Source organism: Teleopsis dalmanni, chromosome 2, assembly GCF_002237135.1.
Source record: "Teleopsis dalmanni isolate 2A chromosome 2, ASM223713v2, whole genome shotgun sequence".
Lineage (NCBI taxonomy): Eukaryota > Metazoa > Arthropoda > Insecta > Diptera > Diopsidae > Teleopsis > Teleopsis dalmanni.
The window spans coordinates 184,768,177-184,793,870 of record NC_051847.1 but is presented as its reverse complement, the minus strand read 5'-3'; the positions used below and the strand labels follow the sequence as shown (position 1 = coordinate 184,793,870).

Here is a 25,694-nt window from a genome sequence, read left to right as displayed (position 1 = left end):
TATTTGGTCTATACGAAGTCATAAATGCAAACACTAATATTTATGCATATATGTTTTTCTAGTGAAATCCATGGTTGTCCACATGTCCTGTTAAAAATGATGCCATGACAAATTGTTAAGTTGAATGATACACATTCATTATTTGGCATTGCTGATAATGCCGTCATATTTGTATTCATATGGAGTGTCATGGAAAATCATGTACATATATGGATATGTAGTAATGTCCTGGAGCTTTATCAATTTGAATAAACAAAACAATAACTCTTGCTGTATGGAGTTAGAATTCTGAATTCTGAATTCTGAAATTTAACAACTTTTGAAGATAATGCAGCAAAGCTTGTTAGTTTTTAGAGCGGATTTAATTAAATATTTTTGAAAATATATGGCATTTTTGAATTAATCAGTGTTGGTATTTTCAAATTTCTATGAAATCATTCAAAACTAGTAAAATGATGAAATACGAATACTATGACAACACCGATAAACGGTATTTTTTAATTTAAATTTAATTTTAAGTATGTTTAAAGTAAACACTTTTTTTTTCTGAAATGCAAAAATTGTAGTTAATAATGCTTTGGAATAGTGGTTTCCAATCTTATTTTGACTAAGGACTACTTAGATATTTTTGCTTTGAGAAGGGACCACAAGCTTTAAGAATAATAAACTGTATGATTAATATGCTCTATGCTTTTTGGTATAATGTATTATGAATTATATAAGTGTTTACTTACATTATATAGACTATAAAATAGGTAATTAATTTTTTGGAAATTTTTTGTGCTTAGTCTCTAACAATTGAGGTCTCATTACACAAAACATGAGCTGTGGTTCGGTTCGAAAGCACTGCTTTAGAGAATCGTAAAAAATTATAAAAATTAGTCAAAATTATTAGAAGTAGATGAAAAGATAAAGAATAAACTTTCTCAACAAGTCAAATTTATAAAGACCGTAAGTAATTGAACTATGTAAAATTAATAACTTTATGATGAACAGAGAATGTATTTTTGATAAAATCGATAATTAATAAATACCACAATTAGTGACATCTACATATATTAAGAAACAATAAAAAATGCAAGCTCAATATATATCTTTAATGTAGCCAAGAACAAGAAAGATTCCTAACGCACTGATCTAAAATTGAATACGCCAACTAAGTTACATAGTTATTGTAAATTATAATAATGTTACTTTCATTAACTCAACTCTTTTGCTGATCTCTATTGTTAGATAACGTACCCATATACTTAAAGGGAAATAAGTCTGGACATGGACATACTATATGTTCGAACGTTTCTACAGTAAACCAGCAACTACGATTTACAAACACAGTCTAAACTATGTAAGCCCGCTTCCTGCTATAATCGATATTGTTTACCATACTTTCATCTTGTTCTTATAGATTCACTTTGTAGCTCTAGATTTGCAATATAAAAGCCATGTTGTGATTAGTTTAGCTGTATGTAGCGGGTATCTCTTTTCGTAGGGCAAACATCATGCATAAATTAGGCTCCGTCTGCAATTGACAGCAGCAGAAGTGTATAAAGTGGAATTTATAATGGAGCCACAAAAATCTCATTGGCTCTTTAGCATACTCGTTTCTTACTCCACAAAACCGAACTAGAATTAATATGTCGTCTACACTTTAGAATTAGAATACAGTAAAATTTAATAATATGTAGTTCGCTGAAATAACCTTAATAGAAACATGACAAAATATAAGTATATAGACCTCTTTTTTCTGAAAATGCATGCTTGCAGCAATAAAGTGTGAGAATATAGACGTCCTCTCCCTGAAAGGAGGCTCCATGCTTACACCGTACCAAAAGACTCTTAGGGTGGCAAATATTTTCGTGCATGTAATTAAATTGTAGTTGCAGATTTAAAACGATTAGTACATTACAGCCTCCGTGTATATAGTATATATTTAGTAAAATAATTATTACAAACTGAAAACATAACTATTGATAATTAGTTTTTATAAAATTTAAAACAAAATTTTTTTAAATATTGTTATTAATTACTTGCTATAAGTGAACAATAATTATTCACATTTTTATTTCTGCTTATGAAATATGTAACGTTATATTGAAATTGTGTAAAATTTGATAAATACTTAATTTTTTATATAAAATTATAAAAATTTATTTACATTACATTTTTAGGTAACTGTGTTGTTCAACGTCCACAGAAATCTGATCAACTAATACGTGAAGGTTCAAGTAGAAGGGTAAGCATAATGAAGAATATTCAGAAAATAATTTTTTAGCTATATATATCATATAAACCTATATATTATAAATATATTAATTCTAACACCTTATTGAAATTTTTTTTTAAATTAAAATTTCTAATACTTATACTAAAATTTATTATATCATACAGTACACATTATTTTAGAAATAACTTTTTATTTTTTTTAAATTTTGCATGATTTAAGTATGTAGTCAAATAAATAAATCCTTTCGAAAAGATAGTTAAATTCTCTGAGAAACTTACGGATACACATTAAGCAATGCTACTAAATATCAAATGAAAGAGAAATTTTAAAGTGCTTATAAAATATATCAAACAAATGAATAACGCGAAATGTTGTCATAAAAATGAATTATAATATTAAAGTTTGAATACCTTAAACAAGTTCAAAATTTAGTTTATTTGAAGCATGGAGTATTAAAAAATGGTAAAATTAATGTTTAATTCAGAAACCTATTGAAGAAAGTTAAGAATATTTTAATCGTGTCTTCCAATTTATTTTGCAATAAATTAATATTAAGCAAATCACAATGGTAAAAATTTAAAAATAATTATTTTTAGTAGTAGATATAATAAATTTATAATAGAATAAGAAAATATAATAGAAGAATAAGAAAGTATCTTTTTCAATACTAATATTAAAAAATAATAAGAAATCAAAATCAAAATAAAAAAACTAATATAAAATATAAATAAATAATATAAATAATAGTTAAAAAATTAGATAAATACAAAAGTAGAATATCAAAACATATAAAATTGAAACCAATACATTCATAATAATATTCATAATAATTTGTGGAGAGAGTTCTGTGGAGAGAATTGATGGAACAATATTAAAAAAAGGGTATATATGTACTATATATATAACTACTGTTTTGTTTATTATGGATTCATGTAGATATCCTTATTAAGGAAAAAATTATTAGCTTATAGTAAAAGTCAATTTTTTTAAATTTTACGGAATAGTTGAAGAACTAAATTTTTTATTTTTTTATTTTTTTTTCAATCCTAGATGCAGTTTTTGATTAAATTTTTTTTTTAAATAAAAAAAAATTCATAATTTTTATATCATATATAAGCACTCCTTTTTATATAATATAAGAACACTTATTTTGCCTCAGTGATCTAGGCTTAATACCTTATTACTTGAAGTCGGAAATTTGTTCACAACTCATAAAAAGCGCTTTCTTTCACAAAAGAGCTTTCTCTCACATTTATCTACTAGTAAGAACCTGATTGCTTGTTTTTTTATGATTTTAAGAATGGTTACTGAGACTATAAAGTAATTGTATTTTGTATTAAAAACACAAAAACTATTTATAAATTTGATACTTTTAGCGCCAAAAAATCAAATACTTATCTGAAAACATTTTTTATTAATATATATATGCAATATATTACATATACTTTATTATATAGCTTTATAAAATTAATTTGAAATTTAAATTTATTAAATTTATTTGAAGCATACCAGTTAAATATTCATTTTTTCTTGTGTTTCAAAAAATAATTGCCTTCATCTAACTTGTAGATACCTTTTTAAGATTTTTTTATAAAATCTTCTAGGATTTCTAAATTGTCTTTATATATATTTATGCAATACTCTTCAAAAAATTGTTATATTTGTATATAACAACTATCTCATGGAACTCCTTTATATATTTTAATATTTAAATAAAATTTTATATTATTTAGTAATTTTTTTAATCCCTGTTTTAATTTACCTAAGTTTTTGTTATAAAAAATATTATTTTTTTTTATTTTAAGTTTTTTTTGAAAAACAAATAATTCATAAAGTCAAATTAACTTGAAAATAAATTTAAATAGAAATTACTTTGCTTAAGTGTTTTGCCAGCTTGCAGAATTACAAGCACCACACATCTAAAGTTTTATTTTTCATTATACGCAATATTTCACATTTTTAAATGCAAAGTATTTTCATTAACTTTTAAATGCTCTAATAGAACTTGTGAGAAATACGTACATTTTGAATTAAACAATTAAAACAAAACTTACAAAAGTTTTTGTGTGTTTAAAAACATTTGCACACAATGTCATTCTCATATGCTTTATGCAAATTGTTCCACTTTAGCTTGCTCGTATGCAAATGCTGCCATGAATGCTTATATCCTTGCATATCCTTGCATATATAAATAAAGAGAATCTTACCGTACCGTACCATGCCGTACCGTACTCTTTGTAATGACAGAGAATGTAAACAAAATTGTTGCATACTCGTATGAGGATGTAGCGTATCCTGGGATAAATGTTCTGTTGCTGATGTTGGTTTTTATTGTTTTAATGTACTTTCTTTCAGGCTTTCACATTGTGGGTTCTTAAAATTAAATGTGGGAAAAATGAAAACAAATTGCAAAATTAGTACTTAGGAAGAAACTAAAGACTTAAATCCACAGATATTATTCTTTTCCACTCAAGTTAACTGTTAAAAGTGTTTTCGTTCTGGGTTTATTTATTTTTTTTTTGTTGTGGTTATAACAATTTCTTTAAGTAAATACTATAGTAAATCATTATGAAAGAATATATAACACCCTTTTTACTACTTTTTGTGCTAAACACTAGTTTGAAGAAGACTATAGTTATTAAATATATTTATTGCACGAAAATTTCAAAAATTTTAAATATAACTCGTATAAATATACTCGTATTATCATATATTTAGATAGAACGATTTTTAATATAGATTTCGATTACAGAATGTTGTTTTAAGGTAAAATTTTCTTTCACGTCAAAAATGGAATAATTTGCCCGTATCTCGTTTTCTAAGAAAAGACATCACTTTCAGGAAGTTATGCATTTTGAAACGATAACACCTTGTATCACGTGCTTATCTAAGGAATAGAAGCGTTGATATACTGCTATGAGAAATATATTTGCACCATCTATGCACGGACGTTTTTATATGTATAAATATAATAATTTATATTGAATAAAAAAGCAGTACTCATAAAAAATATAATAATGTAATAGGACACAGTTGGAAGAGCGCCTATGCTTTATATATTTATTCATTTGTTGATATGTATGGATTCTGGAATTAAATTGTCACTTTTTATATTGAGAAAAATTACACGGAGTATAATAATGAATTTGTTTCATCTTTTTCTTTATATCAATAGAAAACAATGTGCAAAATTACAATTCTCATTTAGTTGAAACAAAAATGTATATGGGAAAAATACTAATTAGATATCAATACCAATTAATTTTAATGAATTGGTTTTTGTAGGATTGTAAACTAACTTTCTATTTTAATACTTAAAATATAACTGGTATTATTAATCCCTTAAATGTACGTGAGATACCTTTAAAAATTGGAATGTTTGATATACATAAGTACTTGTTGCCCCAAAATTAATAAAAATTATGAAAATTAAGTTTGAAGTCCTCAAAGTTTTTATGTTCGCCATTCTTTACGGAAGTAAAGTCCATTTTTTCATATTCATATTGCAGATATGTGTATAACTGAAATAATTTAAATTTATTAAATACAGAAAATAGAATAGATTGTAGTAAAAAAATCTACAAATATATTTTACATATATAATATATATTAGTCTATAATCATTAAATTGTTTATATATTAGATTAAATAATATATGTTATTAAATATAATCTATATTAAAGATATCTTCATCAAGTGGAATGATCAAGTGGAACTAAATTTTTTTATCAACATAATAACAAACCAAAATAGAAATTCTCATACTGGTTAGGGTCAAGTATAATTAATTGATTAATTAAGATGCTGATTAAGTTAAATGTGTTAGTTTAGTATGTGTTAAATAAACTTCAACATGGATTGTCGGTATAATTGCATATTGTACTTTCAAAATAAGTATTATATTCGATTTATTAAAGAAAAATGGAAAATTAAAATAATTAAAATTTTTTTCTTATTATAGAAACAAAAAATATTGGGATTTATATAGTTATATAGTTAACTATATAGTTATAGTTATTTTATATGTTATAAAATAGATAAATATATAAAATATATACAAAAAATTTACTAAACAACAAGTCTCATATAGTTGAGTTAGAAATATATGTAAAAAGAATACTGATAAGATATGTAATATGAATTATTGTTAATAATATGAGTTATTTTTAACACAGCTCTCAATACTTCACTAACTTTTGTGAATTGCATTTAAAAATTTCTTTTAAGGGTACAAGAAACTTCAAAAATGATAATATATATATCCCTTTAATATTTTCTTGTTGACATTGTTAATTTCTTAATATTATTATTTCTTTTTTTACTGAGTATTGTTGAATCGATTAAAAAGTATAAAACAATAAAACACAAAGAATTTTTTTTCTGAATGCAAGAAGATATATAAGAATCAATTAATTTGCAACAACAACTATGTTGTTGTCCTTACACTATTAATAGCAGTAAACTAATTAATGCGACTAAATGATTGAAAATGAATTTTTATTAACTATTCATTGATTGATAACCCAATTATTTTCTATAAATGGTGTAATAACTCAAAATCCATTTGGCAAATAAAAATTTTTCAATATCTTATCTTTCAATATCAATATTTTTGAGAGAATGATGTTGAGTTCGTTCCATGTTAAAATGTTGATATAATTTCCTTTGGTTAAGTTAATCTATTGATCCTTAGCCTACAAGACTGAAGATTTGTAGTAGGCTTAATATAGGATACTGACACCTTTTGAGCATATAGGAAGTGCTTGATGTTTTATAAGTAATACACTTTCCAATGTCTATACAATTAAATTTTCACTAAATTATTCATTAATATCATTAAATTTATTTTCTATTTATATATTTTATTATTTAAATATGCATTTGATATTTTATTTACTTAGTTCTTTATTCATAACGTGTATATATATAAGTCTACTTGTATTTTAATTAAATTTCTCTAGCATTAAATTAATTTTAATTTCTTTTATTTTAATGAAAATTGTTATTTACTTGTTTATTCAAATATAATATGAATTTGTATGTAAATTTGTATTCCGGCTTCAAGTGAATTGAGTTATTTATTTGTCAGTTTTTTATTTATTAACACTTTCATTAATTTATTTATCGAATTATGTATTTATATCTTAATTAATTCGTTTTTTTTTTTAATTAATAATTTTTTAATTAGTTGATAATTCCACTTGATAAGAACTATAGTACTTTTTAATATTTGTATTTTCTGAATCAAGCAAAAATAACTTATATTCCAAATGATATTAATTATAATTTTAAACACTATTCGATTTAAGCCCTTTATTCTATTTGCTTGATCCTTTAATGCTATTTCTGTAGTTTCACACCGAATAAGACATTAATTTTGAATTAATTTATAATAAATGGCTAATAATCTACTTAAGTTTAAAATAAAGCATACAAAATACTGCTTAGTTGGATAATAATTTAAAACACTTTTATTAAATTCAGACGAAATTCACTTTTTTTATTTTAATTTTTGCAACAGATTTACTCGTTGGACGATGCTGAATGCAGTGAATTATGCAGTTGTGGTGAATCACTAACACTTACTTGCCACGCCCTCTGTGTACCATTTGCGCCATGCCGCACCGCATTGGCCTTTTATAGCCACGCTTCGCCAGCATATCAAGCGTTTCGTGGACGTTGCCTATGCTATTCGGGACGGTTTATCTGCATGAAACCACCGCTGGGGGACTATACGCTACCAGGTGAGTAAAGCTTATTTAACGTGAATCATGCCACAAACTACATCATCATAGTTCATCCTATTTTTATGTTAGTTTTGTGGTATTTTTGTAAAATTTATTTGCGGTATCCTCTATACTGTGCTGCAATACAAAATTTTTGTATCTGTGCGTTATGTATTTTTGAAATTTTTCATTCAGCCAATGTTGGTTGTGTTTTTAAGTGCACAGCTTGAGTTCAGCTAAAATGCGATTTCCTCTGTTATGATTGATGATTATGACTAAGAGTGAAGCATATTGCTCATGCTGCAGCGAATAGTTCATAGATATAATTATTTTGTGGAATACAAATAGAATTACTAAAATTGAAAAAAATGTGAAATTTGAAGTTGACATTAAATGCAGTTTTCAATTTCGAGAGTTAAGAAAGCTTAAGATGCATAATTTAAAAATAAATAAATATGAAATCATTTCTTAAATAGAATAATATTATACAATTTTTGTAATAAAAATTTTTATTTAAAAATATATAAATTTTTATTAAACAGTATTTTCTAAAACTATTAAGATTTTCTGCTTATTAATGATTAAATTTTTATTAAATATTACGATTTTGAAATACTAAGTCAATTACCAATAAATTAAGAACATATTATAGTGGGATGATCTGAAGTTGTGAAATGTTAATTGTTATAAATTTCTTAGAATAACAAAAGATTTGTTAAGTAAAGTGGATTATCCGACATTTGTGCAAACTTTTTTATAGATAAATAGTTAGTCAGTAAAACTGAGCAGGAATTAGTGTGAAATCATAAAAGCAGACTAGGGAAAAAATAGTATCTTACTTAAAAAAAAGATAATTATTGTGAGTAATACGACATGGAAGAAAAATTCTTTATTAAAACATACTTGTTATATAATAAGGTGTTGATAAGGTGTTGTTTTACCTTAATAGCAATATAACAAAACTCCAGAAAAATTAGCGAACATAAAAAGTCAAGTACGGCTTTGGGTCAGTTGGTTAAGGTGCACTGATTTTGAACTTCACATTTGGCAGGACACGAGTTCGATTCCTGGTACTTGCAATCTCAAAAAATTATTTACGAATAATTAAATACAAGAATTATTTCCACGACCACTGATAATTGGTATTTGGCAATACTCGAAACAACTGTATAGTCAGTCAAATTTCAATTAATTAAAATAATATAAAATGAATTTTTGTTGTTGTAGTTCACTACTGTTCGCAAAAACCTCTTTGTGTTGATTTACGAAAAATAAATAAAGAAACATTTTATAACAATCCTTTATTATAAAATAAATATATCCAATATAAGATATTTAGGATTGTTTGCAATATGAACGCATTTATTCCACTTTGTTAGGAAAGAAAGGAATTATACCACATGACTTTATAATGTTAAATGTTAAAATTCTATATCAAATATATTATTCGGAGAGATAGAAAAGATAAAATCTTTTTTATTTATTTATTAAAAATTTGACAAATTTTAATAATATGAGTATAAAAATTATTTTATTATGAATGTTACAACAGTGGTTCGTAGAATATGTTCAATATATTGATTAGTATACTAGTTAGTTTTTAATAACATATTAATAAGTGACGATTATCTTATTTTATATCAATCCTTTATGTTAGCCACTACCAAAAGTACATACGTATATTCGATATATAGTCGAATATATATATTTAAAATATTTCAAAAATGTATTTTATGCATATTTGAATAACTAGTGTTTCTTTAACTTCACCGATCTTGTTGTTTAAAAAACCAGAAATCAAAACAATCAGTTTTTTTTATCCAATACTTTGACGTTTTTTTTACCAAACTTTTTAGGAGTTGTGCCTTATTTATTTAATCATTTTTTTTTTTGAAATTAATATCACACTTAATTTATTCAAGTGGTCCAATTTACGCGGTAATTATTCCGAAATTATTTTAAAATCATATTTTTATTAGCTGTTTATAATACAATCATTTGTATTATATTAGAAGCTTTACCTTAATAATATGTTAGCCATATAGATAACAAAACAATTCAAAATTGAATATATATTTTATATACATAATTTTTTCATCTCCAGGAGGCGTGTTTCTGTTACTCGGTTATAGTTCTGCTGATGAAGCTCTACTACGTCCTCATACGAATTTAGGTGTACAAGATGCTGTTAGAGCATTACAACAATATGTGGCAGCATTTATCGATAATCAAGTATGAGAAATTTTATATTATTTTATAAATTTCTTATTTTTAAAAGTCTATATTTTAATTTAGAATACATAGTATACACACCAAATTAATATATAATTATTTTTTTAATTTTGAATAGACACAGTGTACATTAACACTATTCAATATGACCGACGAAAATATAATAATAGCAGCAAGATTGCCACATGATGCAAAACTTAAAGCAATGGAATTATTACAAAAAGAAAAGGTAATGCATTGATGGTTTCATAAATAATTTAAAGAAAATGCCACTTTTAAGTTCATATTGTAGGAAAAGAAAATATAAATCCATAAATATGTAGCACTTTATTTAATTTTCTTTCAATTTATCTCTTTACTTACAGGATGAATGCACTCCAATACTCAAAACCATCAGTCATCATATTAATTCAGAACACAATGAACTGCAATCCCACCGACTCTTAAGCATTTTCAAAATGTCCGAAGTCGAAGTAGTCTGGCCAGAAGTAAGTCATGGTCGTAGCAGTTGCCAAATAAGATACACACACCTCATCCTGTTGTGTGTCGTTGTTGCAGTTGCACTCATCAACAATTTACTGCAAGTGAGTAGTAAAAATATTTTTATGACGACAACATGACACTAAATTGCATAAAATCGTTGCGATAAAATCGTTTATGTTAGCGTTTTTTATTTTTCTGTATATGAAAAACTATAAAATGGTTTATTTTAATATATATAGTAAAGTGCAGAAGAAGATGATTGATAATATTCGTATAGTGTTGTATTCTATATATTATGATAATATATAAAATATGTGTACAGTAGACGTTTAAGTAGGAATTGTTAAGTATGCTCATAATTGGGGTTCAATTAAAGTAGTGTTTAATGCCTAAGATTGAATATGTTACCATAGAAAAAATTAATTATGTAATAAATATAAACAATAAATGTATAAAAACTATATATTTAGAAAATTAAATATTTACTTGAATTTCTTTTTGATTTTTTAATACAATATATTTATCTTAACTTTTGTTATAAATTTTTGTTTTTTAATTATATTTTCCATAGCAAATACTGTGTCTTATTTTAACTATAGGTACTTTATTAAAACCAATTTTATTAAAATTTAACTTAATTTTTATAAAACTTAATTTTATTTTTGTTTGTTTCAATAATATTATACAAAACTAATAAAATTAAATACATAATATCGTATAAATAGCAAGATGTGTGGACTAAAATACAATTGATGAAAGCTCTGTTCCTACTAGAAATGTATTTATACAATATTTTGATAGAGAAAACTCATATTTATTCAAATGATTTTTTCTTATAATTTATATTCACTTATATTCCTTTTTATTATTTCAAGTTTAATTTCAATATACTCTCCGTTTCATTTCATATGTTACATATGTTTCGCAGAAAAAGAATGATAATTATTCTTTAGTTAAAGTGTTCGTTATATCGGACATTCGTTAAACCGAGAGTCTACTGTACTTAAAATTTAATTATAAAATCAGCTGATTTTTAAATTTGTGTAAAATTATTATTTTTTTTATTTTATTATATTAAATAGTAGAAATTAATATTTATTATTATATTTTTTATTTACCACTCCAAGTAAATATTTTTTTACTAATTGAATTTGAAACAAAGAATTTGTAAATTGAATGCAAATATTTTATACGAACTGCTGTCTTAATAATAATAAAAATTAAACTAAGTTTATATTAAAAATATATAATATTTAAAATTAATTATATTAATTGAATTAAGTATAAATAATAGTTAGTATTTTTTACAATTAGTCAAGGATAGTTATGACATCCAATAATTGAAGTTGATTTTAAAGCAATTAAAATTGTGCAATTTTTATGTAATTTATATTAAAAATATATTAAGTTTTAAGCACGCTAAAGGTAGTTCTTACAAAAAGTTTTCAATATTCTATCTAAAGATTCAGTTTAATTTGATAAACTATAATTGGCTCAAATTTTTCAATCTATCCAATACATTATAAGTAAATATTTAAATAAGTCCTCAATTCCGTTTAATGAATACTTAAGAAATGAAAATATTTGCTTATAGTTTTTTTTAAGATTCAATGAAATACAGTTGTGCAATTATTAATTGCTGGTTCATTCCCAAAACCAAAACTTTATACTTGAATTATCGCATTGATTTGATTTAAATCACGAAATAAACTTTTTCGCTTCACTCCCTCATGCAAATAAAATCAAATAGTGCATAAAGATAAAATAAAAAATCTATAGAAATACTTTTAATAATAAAAAGGTGACAAATTCGTGTAACCAAATTATATATTTACAACTTATTTATTTTCGTAATCTTCAATTTTAGATTCCACATATTGCTTAGCCACACTAGATTAATTCATCAAATTGAAATTAATTTTTATAACAGTCTTTATACAATTTGGTAACCTTTTGACCAGCCGACCTTTGTGCTTTTTCCTGCCTATATACTAGTTGTCTTATTTGCTTTGCGAATATTGTCAACATAAATGATCTAATTAGCCCTGAAGGTGCCAAAATTGTGAAAACTTATTACAAAAGTAACAATTTTTAGGATCGTTTTCTTTGCAGTGATATATAGGCTTGACGCATATGTCAATTAACGAAAATGTGGCTTCCAGAAAAAATGCATAAGTAACTGCCTAGAGATTATTGTTTTGAATTCGTGACACAAATGTGTGATGGTAAGCAAATAATTCACAAGCATATAAGACGATTGCTAACACTGCTTCTACGTCGTTTGAGTCTTCTGTGGAGAGTCTTCTCTCCAATAAATTTCCTACTGCAAAATTTTTAGAGTGCTTTAAAGATCGCTAACAGCACATCAATTTTTCACATTATGATAAATGAAGGATATTTAATGTTTGTCAACAGTCCATAATATAATAACGGATATATTAAAAATAAAATATATTCTTGGTCAGCATAAGAAAGCTAATCGATATGTAATGTTGTCCAAAAGTAATTTTAACCACATGGGAATAAAATGTAGATATCAGTTAACTGATCATAAATAATATTTTCTTTGTGTTGAATAATTAAAGTTTCGACAAAGCCAGAGCAAAATCCTTTTATTAGTTTTTTCTTATCATGCGACTAAATTTATTTTTAATACTAAATTAAAATCAATATTACAAATTGTATTAGTTCTTCAGTATAATAATTCATTAAAAATTTCTATCTTTATATATATATAACATGACAACAATATTTATATTCGCTCATTGACAGGTTCTGCAGTTATTAATGTATTGCATTCTCAATCAAAATATGAATGTATAAAATGGCAGTTTATGGGACTTCAAATAATTTCTATAGCTTATTATACTTTGAAGCACCGTACAATCAGTTCTATGGAATATCGATATGTGGATCATGTCAGCAACTGAAATAAGTTGATTCTGCTTGTTATAAAATGTAAGATATCAAGTCTAATTCATAAATTACTTTATTAGAGTTAAACATTTATACGTACAAGTAGTCTCTTAATAAATAGAATAGCTCCCATTTTCAAATGTAAAGCATTTTTTCTTATTTATTTAAGCATTTTCTTACATTTCCAACTCCAATTAGTCAGATATCCTAATTTAAAATAGTCTGTCAGATATGTAGAATTGTTATATATGAAGTAAACATATTATTTTAAGTCACAGAACGACTTCAATAGCAAATTATTACATTAGTCTTGTTGTAATTACTCTCTAGTAATTAGGAAATATGATTGTTACGTTATATTTGCGACCAACAGAAATAGACCCATCTATTAACGATAACTTCAGTATTTTCTCTTAGAGAACATACTAAGAGAAAATTTTAGTATAACATACTAGTAAAATTTATCTGTTCATTTTGTTAGAAATAATTTATGTCATATGGTAAAAAGGATATAAAAACTAACATGTGACATGGATGAGCTAACATGATGCATCGAGTAAGAATATTATAACCTAGATTTATAAAGTTAAAATCTGGTTAAATCAACCAAATTATTTTTTAGAATGCACTAATATCTACACTAAGTTCTGCTTCAAAACTCCACCTAAATATCTGCTATAGTAAAAATTGGATGTCCATAGGTCTACTTTTTTCACTAACTGCACGCTACAGTGGTATATGTATCCAAAATGTTCAATACATGTATGAACATGTGAAAATATATAGTGAGCGACAATTGTTAAAGAATTCACTATCCTTTCTGATTTCCGACTCGACTATAATATGAGTCAAACACATTCATTTTTGATCGAATTTTACACGAATAATATAAACATTCTATTAGCTGTTTGTTTGGATACGTCTTCTATTTCGTGTATTACAACAAAATTATTTCGGACAGATGTCAATATGTATATATCTATTTTTTAAAAGTTTTTTTTTACTCCACATGTAAGCCAGTGATCACTCTCTATCAAGCTTGTGAACATATGCTTTCAACAGTCAGTGTGCCGTTAGTGTGTAAACCATTATTCTGTAATGTGGTCGCAGGTTGAATTGGACGATATTGGGAAATTACTTGTTGTGTAAGATGGTCTCGTTCTGATCTCATAATAAATACTATATTTTGCGAAGAGACTTTAATTTTTTAGATGTGCGATTTAGATAATTAAATATCTGCTTTATGAATTTAATGATATTCAACAAGAACTAACTACGTCAGGTACCTTGATAGTTTCACTAGACCTATGTAGAAAAACAAATATTTGAAATTATAAGAGAAAGTCATCATGATATGAAAGTTCTATTATGACTTTTGTGAAAATTACAAAAAAAAATAATTTATTTTATAGTTTAATAATTCAACAGAATTTAACTCCGACTAAACCAATTTGGTTGACTTCTTACTAGTAAGCAATATATTCATTCATCAATTCTTCAACTACATTTTACTCAAACGTGTTTGCCGCTTAGGAGAAATATTATTGGATAATTCTAATTCGACACTACAATTATTACCTAATATGAGCAGGGTAATCTATTATACTCGTACTTTTTTACATAGTACACTATTCTATATGGTAAATATTGCCATTAAAATTAATTTTCTCTGAATCTTTGCTGTAATTATCTTAAATGTAATTGGTGTGAGGACTACCTATGCAATAAATTGTGTTATACAAATCTTTTAGAATTACATATATGAAATATATAAAGTATATATAAAATAAATAATAATAATTAACAAAACATATCAAATTGAACACCTAAGTATATACACCAAATGTTTATAATTTACATACAAAATTATTTGATAAATTTGTATATATTATTGTAATTGTATTTATATAAAAGTATATATAGGAATATATAAAAAGATATTTAAAATAAATATTATATTAATTATATATACATATTCTTTAAGAAAACTGTAAACTCAGCAAAACTTCTGTTGCGCCTTAAAATACTCGTAACCCTGAACTGTATATATCGTATATATGTATGTATAACAACTTAGATAAAACTAGTTAAATAATAAAATCGATATTTAATTAATTAATTTAATTGAAAATAAATTAACTAAAGTAGAAATTATAAAAGTATACATATAGATAAATACATCCTGAAGTAATTTGAAATAGTAAATTTTGGATTGAAATGAATTAAAAGCAAGATTCACTATATAAAAAATTAAATCAAATAAAAAAAATTGATGACTTTCGTTCCATACTTTTGACTTGGTATTAAAAGCAATTAAGTTTAAAAATCAAGTCGTTATCATAAAACATATATAAAAAACTATATTTTAAGCAAAAATATACATACATACATATATGAAAAATGTCTTCCTTAATGCATATTCATCGCAATATGTATTGTGTTTATTAACTATTTGCAAAACAAAAAAAAACAAAAGCTTAGAATCACTGTAAAACATTATGCATATATTAGAACACTTATTTATACATTGATATAAACAAAATAGCATAAATTATATATATATATATATATAAATCTATAACTTATTAAATACCAAAAAAAAAAATACAAAACAAAACAAAATCCTTTATATACTGTTGACACAATTGAGAAATTAAAATTGTTTAGAAGTTTAGTAAAAGCGTAGCAACAATATAACAAATTGAAGAAAAAAGATTAAATTAATTAAATCGATACTAAAATTAAAATAAGTGCTTAAAAGCGAATTTGTATAAATACACAGAAAAAAAACTGCTTAAAACACGTTATAGTTAATATATTAGACGAATTTACTTAAAATTATTTGAAAAATAAAAATAAAAACAAGTAAACCTATACAAGTAACCTATATTAAATTTCTGCGTAAAAAACAAAAGCTCAAATACGATAGAATTAAATATACTATAAATCAATTTAGGTACTAAAATAGCTTAAAAGCCACACTAAATAATGGACAGCATTTGAAATAAAAAACAAAAAAATTAATTTATGATAAACTATCAATAAACTAAAATAATAAATAAAATAAATTTTATGATGTACTTCAACAGAGATAATATCCACAATATAAATTTATTATGCGATACTGTTTTAAAATGCTTTGTGCATAATGAAAATTTAAAAAAAAATTAAATTTCGATTTTATTACTTAAAATTAATTTATTTATTTTTAGTTTTATTAATAAATCTTTCAACTTTATAAAATTAAATATTTCAAAGCTAAAGCTTTAACACAAAAGTTAACTAATAAATAAATTTCATCGGAATATTTAAAGAATTTAATTCGGTTCGGTAAGACATATTATTAATTATATTAAATTATATTAAATATTTAATTTACTTCTTGTATTCATTTAATTTTTTTTTTTTATGTTTCTACTGACATTTGCTTGCTCTATATGTGACACAATTCATATGCAGTTTATATCTCTATACAAAATGACATATATGTACGAAATAATTTCTTGATCTGAAATGCAAAGAAAATTTTGCTGCAATGACTTATTTTTTCAATATTGATTAAGATTTCCGCTGAAATGATACTCCAACAGTAGTCTTTTAAAATGCATAGTACTTTTAAAAACAGAAAATGGTTTTCGACACAGAAAAGTTTAAAATGAAGATTAGGTGAGCGAACCAGCTAAAAGAAATATTAAACAGATATAAGGAATCAAAACAAATCCTATACAACCCACATTTGAAAATAAAATAACGGTAATATCAAACAAATAAACTAAAAGTCTGTACGAAAACCTAATATATAGAAATTTGATACTCCATAACATTGCGTTACCGAACAATATATAATACACTTAGACCAGGTAAGATATTGAAATATCTGTGTATGACGGTTAAAATACGATTTCAAATTTTAATTGATTTTTAAAACTATACTCAAACTAAGTTTTCATTAGTCAGTATCACATCACATTAACATATAAACTCTGATAAAACAAGTGTAAGCACTTTTTAGCACGATTGCGATTTCATGGGTACATCCTTCTGGCAAAGGATTTTCTAAATACTATAGTTTTAAAGTTTTCAAAAACTTTTTCCGCTAAGATATACATAAGCTGGCGTTTTTATATATCAGGCTTTAGAATTGCAAATTTCATAATATCAATTTAAGTATTATGTGTTGAATTGCAATCAAATCGATGTGATCACGTAACAGAATCGTGCCTAGTCTCTTTAGCGACGTCTAAATTTATATAGCAGTTCGTAAAATTCAGCGCAAATAAGCTAATATATTGCTTTCAGAATAGGTGAGGCTGATGACACTATCCTAAATTTTATCCATAAGCTTTAAAATCACCAAAATTATTTCTATATTTGAGGACTTATTGTACGCTATTTTAACATCTGTCAAGATCATAATTGGAAAGAACTTAGAAAATTGATTGCTTTTCTCTTATATCAGAGAAGTTCAGATAAATATGGGATATATTTTCAATACTTAGATAAGCTTTGATATCTTTTGATATCTTTGAATCTATTAATATAATTTTAATACAATTAGCAAAATATAAGTTTATATATATGAACTTTCTTCTTTAACGCAAAATATATGTTGACTCAAGCAAAGTTCTGATTTAAATTATTGAATAAATTAAAAAACTTAGTTTGAGGCTAATCATTCATAAAACGAACAAGTTTTCTGTCAATAAGAATATTCTACTATACGTTATTATGTTGTTCCTAATCTATATACAGCATATCGCGGCATTTGGAATTATCTTTAGGCATATAGTTTGTTCTCCAGAACTTGATTTGATCTAAAGTTAAAGACTCACCTGCTCTGACACAAACTTTATTATTTCTAATCTATATATACAAGCAATATATTTTAAACTTTTCTTTAAAAAACTTTAATACTTCAGGTTATCGTTTATTGGGAGATTCATATAGCTTTATTGTACTTAAAGTTATTTTCTTATAAATTTCAACCTATTTTTAGCAATATATTTTAGTAAGGGAAAAACATGAAAAGAGAAAAGTAATATACATAAATATACTTTCTAATATACTTGAATAAAGAAATCATATAGAAATATTTATAACAGACATGTTAAATTTTGGAGCAATGATATTTCCTATTTCTATTTGATATACATAATTTAACATATAATTTGAGCTTTACTACCAACAATCAATTAATATAGGCATAATTTTTGATTGGAACTACATCAAACGTAATATTACATATCAGATAATGTATTTATTTATTTAGATTAAAAGCTTTTGCAAGAATTTTAAAAATTGTATGTTAAAATAACTTTTGGTAAAATATTTAATTTGCAATTAAATATCTTATTAAATTTTTATCTACAATACTTCTACTATATTGAACCTGTTCTAAAACCTAAACCCGGATATATCACAAGATTAACCAAATATTAATCAAGTTTTAAAAATTCATATTAGACACAAGATAAGAGTTTACATATCTTGAAATATATCTCACTGTCACTCACAATAGTCTAATTATTTTTTTATTTTTTATATATTTTTCTTTGCTTTTAATTGACTTGAATTAAATTCTTCATAAAATTAAATATATTTCGAATATATTAAAAATGACTTCATTAAGACTTTTTGGAATTAAGACCACTCATTAACTACTTATACCTTTTACTGTCTTTTTCATTTTATACCAATTATTTATTTAATTAATTAAATTGTATCCTTTGATCAGTTTATTGCCAATTATTTAACAAAAGTTTAATATCTTACATATCTTTGAATAACATATCAGACAAAAAAGTGTAACTTAATTTTGCGAAATAATTCACATATGTAATATGTTTCGTTCTGCAAATAAATTATAATTATAATTTAACTTGACTCATTTATTACGAATAAAAATTTAATTAATTATTTCATACTGAATAAACTTATTTTTACTACTTTATTTACAATATTAAAAATTGATTAAATATTATCCTTTTTATTGAAACAACAAGTGTGCAAAACATAAAATTGATATATAAAATTACTGAAAAGATAATGTATCTTGTCTGTTATGGAGACTGTGCGACATTAACGATGCTACGTAGTTTAAATGTACCATTAAAAAGTAAGAAAATAATGTAATGAAATATGTTAAAGTTAAGCACAAATTGAGAAAGAATTAAAATTTAATTTTAATTAATCAAACAAATACAGTTAAGTGTAGTCATACGAGTTAAATGTAAGTGTTTAAGCGAAACTTAGAGATAAAATGAAATAAATACGTTAGAATTGCAGTTAAGTTGGCTTTATTATTTAAGAAAATAATAAGAACAAGAACAAAAAGAAAAACATTTGTAATGAAAACATTAAAATAAAATTAAATAAAGGAAAATGCTGATTGTCAATTTGAACAAAATTAACAAAGAAGTTGAACGTGATTTTATTTTAAAATGTTGCAGTTTGTGTGATTTTATCTTTCAGTAACAACCTAAATATTTATCCAGCGTCATTTTCATGCAAAAAGTAAGTAAAACTGGCAAGGATGCAGTAGTCCCTTTCATACAAATCCAATAAATTTCGTACTGTTTTTGTGCGTAAATTGTGTACCGAATTTTAATTAAACAACATAAAATTTCTTCTGCTAATGTCAACATTCCCGGTTTCCTCTTCCTTTGTAGGTAGTTCAGAACTTTTGGTAACAATGAAAATATGTACATGCAAATCTTAAAGGAAACGAAATTGCACCACTAAATTTTTACTCAAAGGAAAAGTACGGATATTTTTTTTATTGTTTTGAATATTGTATGAAATATTTACCAAAATCTGAAAACAAAAGCAACATATTTTTAGTTCAACTCAATTAAGAAATTAAATTTCATTTAATGCAATGTAAAGCTTGAAACAAAACCTGATGAAATACAAACCTGATGAAATACAATAATTCAAAGGTAACTATAGACAACGTCACAACTATAATGCTTTCATTATTGCTTATTACTTTCATAAAGTGGTTCTTCGAACAGTAACGAACTTTTATATATTATATTATATATATATTTATACATTTTTATATTATTTTCATTAATTGAATTTTTGGCTGCCCATACAGCTGTTTCGAGTATTGCCAAATACCTATCATCAGTGGTCTTGGAAATAATTCTAATATTTAATTATTCGTAAATAATTTTTTTTGAGACTGCATTTACTAGAAATCGAACTCGTGCCCTGCCGAATTTGAATATCCGAGTCAGTGCACCTTAATTAACTGACCCAAAGCCGTACTTGACTTTAAAGTTCGCACATTTTTCTGGAAATTTTTTACTTTGCTGTGAAAGTTTTATTAAAAAATTCACTTTCTGTGTTTATATTACAACCAAATTATAAACCAGCTGTAAAATAATTGAATTAATTATATTTTTATTTTTAATTATTAAATTTCAATACTATTCTGTTTGTGGATTATTACCTTCGATATATGAATTGTCACATTTGGCTATTTATTTAATGTGACAAAGATAACAGAACAGCTTCCGACTATATTGACGCCGCCATTACCAACGGACTTCGTACATTTTAATATTCCAAATAACTTTAAACACAATGCCTATTGTCGATATGCTCTGAGTTTGGAAGTTATAAACTCAAAATTATATTAATTTATATTAATATTATATTAATTTAAATGAATATCCTACATTAAGCTTCAGAAAATTTATATTTATTTTAACAGCTCACGGATTGACTATATGAGTTTAAATACTACTATTTAAGTTAGACGATCAATTGATCAAAATTAGAAATATTTCTACGTTACGGAATAAAGAATAGAATATAGAATCTAATATAGACCTCAATATAGAATAAAATATATAGAATGGACTATAGAATAGAATATTTAATAGAATATAGAATAGAAAAGAATATAGAATGTAACATACATAGAATATAAAATGGAGTAAAATAAAGAATAGAATATAATATAGAGTAAAATAAAGAATCGAATATAGAAAAGAATATAGAATAGAATATGGAATAAAATTCAGAAGAGAATATAAAATAGAATACAAAATAGAATATAGAATAGAAAATAGAAAAGAATATAGAATAAAATATAGAATAGTATATAGAATAGAATTTAGAATAAAAAAGAATTGTAATAAGGACTTTTTAATAATTTTAAAACAATATTTTTATAACATTAATCAATGTGGCATAAATTTTAATCAAACTTCATAGGTAGATATAAGTATTTTATTTAGAGTAGAAAGCCGAGCATTTGTTTAGTAGTATTTTTTTTAAAACTTCGCAATTTGTATTTGTTTTTTACAAATCAAAGCATTCCTAATTATTTAAAAGGAAAAAAGAATCGAAAAATTCAAATTTGTTCTTAATATTTGAATATTTTATAAAAAAAAAAATTAATTATATATCAGAAAAATAATTTTGTTTTTAATGTTATGTATAATATCATAATTTCAAGATACGTATACCCAAGCACTTTTAAAATTGTTCTCATTTTCATTGCAAATATTTTAAGGAAAAATATTTAATACTTTCTTCCAAATATATTTCCTGTGTGCCCTTTTCAATATACTGACTACGCCACTAATAATTTTTTCTAAAAGATTTAACACTTGACCATGTCATTAAATCAGATTTAAAAAAAATTCAAATTTCCTTAATTGTTATTACCTTCAACTAATTATAAACAACCTTAACCTTAATATTTTTGTATAACTCTGTGACAAAGTAAACAAATCCCCCATTTTCAACGAAGTCCTGCATCTAAACAATAAAGCTGGCATGAACAATGGCGACAACAAATAATTTAACTCGACTTTATTATTGACCCTACACACCGCACAAAGCACCCACTCAACCTCATTTAGAAGACTTCGTAACAACAATAGGGGTACTAGACTGCCAAGTGGCAAAAAGGGATGCCAAATAAATTCAATATGAACAAAAGCAAGCGAAGTGGAAGGAATATTGACGACAAATGCCGTTGACAAGAGCCTAATATAAAAGACATTAGGAAAGGAACAAAGGACGGTAAGCAGAAAAAAACAGGATAAGAAGATGACAGGAAACATTGCAAGTGTTGCACTACAAACAAAAGTTTTTGTGACCATACGAAATATGTTGTAACCATACCGACCCAGACCCAAAGTGATGGCAGGTAGGCGGTCAAAACTTGGAATGTTGCCATTTTTTTCTTGAATCTTGTTTTTTTTATGAATTTTTTATTTGTGCACCTTATCCTTTTATTGACACTAGTTTCTTTGGGCACACATACACAGCATTGAGTGCTTTCGAAACGGAATGTTTAGAAGAAAGAATACTTCCGGCACTTCCACTTAATTAGGTAATAAATGATTGAGGAAATTATGTCTAGACGTGACGACAATTCCGATGCCAAAAGTATGATTTTGGGCCAATTCCTTCTGCTACGTGAGAAGTTCAAATGGAATAGGAAGAAACGGTTTATATAATGCTTCTTTTGACTGCTTAAAAAGGTTTTTGTATTGGTTAAATTATTTGTGTTAGTTTTTTTTTTTGTATTTTGTTGTACATTTTCTAAGTTGAATAGAATGCTTTTTATTTGATTTATTCTTTGTTGATGGCGAAAAAAAATCCATTCACTATGGAACGTGTACTGAATTCTTTTTCACAGAATTTTTTCTTCATTTTCACAAACAAAAAAGCAAACAAATTACTTTATTGGCTACAAAACGAAGAAACAGAATGGAACATCGTTGAGGAGAATATTTGAAGGAAAAACTCTTGGGTTTGCTAAACAGCATTCAGTGTATTTCTTTCAAAATAATGAATTTATTTTTGATTTTTAAGAACAAAAATTAAATAATATTATTATGTCAAAAAATAAAGAGTATTGAGATATCTTGATTTCCTTTCGAAGATGATTTTAAAAATTTTCAATGCAAGCACTGCGAAATTGAATATTTAATGTGCATCGTAAATCGGCTTAGGAGTTTAGGTGCCATTTATGGATTATCATATGTAGATGCTCATATAGTTTTAAATAAATATTTTATACTAATAAAAGTGATAAGTATTTTCACTCGTAAGACAATTCGACAGTAACCGCTTTTTCTAATAGTTGTAAATAAATATCAATTAATAAATAGACCTAATCTCAATAAACTATATAGATTTAAAGTCTCTAAAAAAGAATTTTCAAACTATACATGCTTCAATAGAACATTAACTCGTTCAGAAAGTTGATTCTAATTACAATTTTCACTTATCTACTACTCAACGAAAGCTATAAATTACCTAAGAGAGCACAATATGTCACAGGACTCGGATATAAAATAATAATACATACAAATTAATTTCGTGGAGGATCGCCTAAAAAACTACATAACAAATCTAACTTATATACGTATAGTTGTATACTTAAGTGAGCATATAAAATATTAATATGTAAATATATTTAATCTTTTAACTACTAGGAGAAGCATAGGTTAGGTTAGGTTAGGTTACTGGGGCCGTCCGAAGACACACTTAGACCATGAGGTCCATTGTGATACCCTAAGAATTTGACACCTGTCCCTATAACCACTTGGTATTGGCTACAAAGCCATTGACACGAGCTATGGAAATAGAATCTAGCTCTCTTAATGAATAGAAAAAGTGCGACCCTAAGTAGGATAGTCTATGTCTTGCGAAGGCAGGACACTGTAGCAGAAGGTGTGTTGGTGATTCCTCTTCATCATCCTCCATGCAATGTCTACAATGTAAGGAGGTCCTGATGTTGAGTCTCACGGCATATCCTCCCAACGGGCAGTGTCCCGTAATAATTCCCACTATCCTGGATAAATTTGCTCGGGATAGATTGATTAATTCCCCCGATCTTTTCTTACTTATTTTTGGCCAAAATTCCTTGGTTTTTATGCAGTTGGTTACTGTTGACCATCTTCTTTCAAACATTTGGTATGTCCATAATTTTATTCGGTGCCGACAAGAAGCAACTGGTATACCCACACTTTTTTTTTCCAGAAGAATTTGTGCTGTCGTACCATGTCTTGCTAATTCATCTGCTATACAGTTGCCTTGGATGTCCCTATGTCCAGGGACCCAAATAATTCGTATCCGAAAATATTCAGCCATCACCATAAGTGATGTAAGACAATTCAGTACTAACCTCGAGTTGAAGGTCGACGAGTTTAAGGATTTTATAGCTGCCTGGCTGTCAGTAAATATGTTTATAAATTTAACGGAGGAGACATTGTGTTTCAGCCAATCTGAAACTTCCAATATAGCAGATACTTCAGCTTGAAAAACGCTGCAGTGATCCGGTAGCCTGAAACTCATACTGAGATCTAGTTCAGGGCAGTATACTCCTCCTCCTACTTGTCCATCTAACTTTGAGCCGTCTGTAAAGAAGTTAAGGCGATTATCACTCTTTACAGAGTAGTTTTTCCATGTCTCCCTAGAAGGAATAAATAATTCAAGATTTCTGTTCACAATTGTAATTGTAGTACAGTAGTCTGTTATATCCGGAATGAAATCAATTTCTCTGAGGATGGAATCTTGCATCCATCCACAACTGCTTCCAATTCCTAGTTCTCTTATACGTAAAGCTGCCCCAGCTACCTCGCCTTTCGCCGCAATGTCGATAGGTAAGATATTGAAGATAACATTCAGGGCAAGTGACGGCGTTGATTTTAACGCTCCGCTTAATGTCATCAGTGCAGTCCTTTGAACCTTTTTCAATTTCTTGCATAGTGTTGACCTATTCAGAGTATTTCTCCAAAATAACACTCCATACAAGAGAATTGGTTTTACCACCACATTATATATCCATAAAATGGACTTCGGTGAGAGTCCCCATCTTTTGCCTATAGCGCCTCTACAACAGTAAAAGGCAACCATAGCTTTTTGGGTACGTGCAATAACATTTGGTCCCCAATTCAGTTTTCTGTCCATTATAAGACCTAAATATTTGGCTTTATCATTCAGAGTTAGAGTTTGACCTCCTAGGATAGGTAGCGTGAATTCCGGAATTTTATATTTCCTAGAAAAGAGCACTAGTTCTGTTTTGGTTGGATTTATTGATAATCCGCTACAATGGGCCCATTGGGATACTTTATTTAGAT

At 25.8% G+C, this 25,694-nt stretch overlaps 1 protein-coding gene and 1 pseudogene across 1 annotated transcript; one reads left to right on the top strand and one right to left on the bottom strand.

The window, feature by feature from the left end:
• Positions 1-10,802, top strand: part of LOC119676354 — a 71,760-nt pseudogene extending 60,958 nt beyond the window's left edge.
• Positions 10,803-14,614: 3,812 nt separating this feature from the next.
• LOC119676353 lies at positions 14,615-25,524 on the bottom strand. The gene is made up of 2 exons (XM_038087592.1): positions 24,576-25,524; positions 14,615-14,760 (listed from the first exon to the last, which is right to left on the bottom strand). Exons 1-2 carry the CDS (start codon positions 25,522-25,524, stop codon positions 14,615-14,617), a joined length of 1,095 nt encoding a protein of 364 aa, XP_037943520.1.
• Between the last annotated feature and the right edge of the window lie 170 nt (positions 25,525-25,694).

Bases quoted from the DNA above. Each gene is read 5' to 3' on its own strand.
- LOC119676353 (XM_038087592.1), bottom strand. From the start codon at position 25,524: ATGGACAGAAAACTGAATTGGGGACCAAATGTTATTGCACGTACCCAA. The intron at 14,761-24,575 runs GTATACCAGTTG...CGCAAAATATAG, and splicing joins TCTGGAAAAAAAAAGTGTGG to TATTTATTATGAGATCAGAA.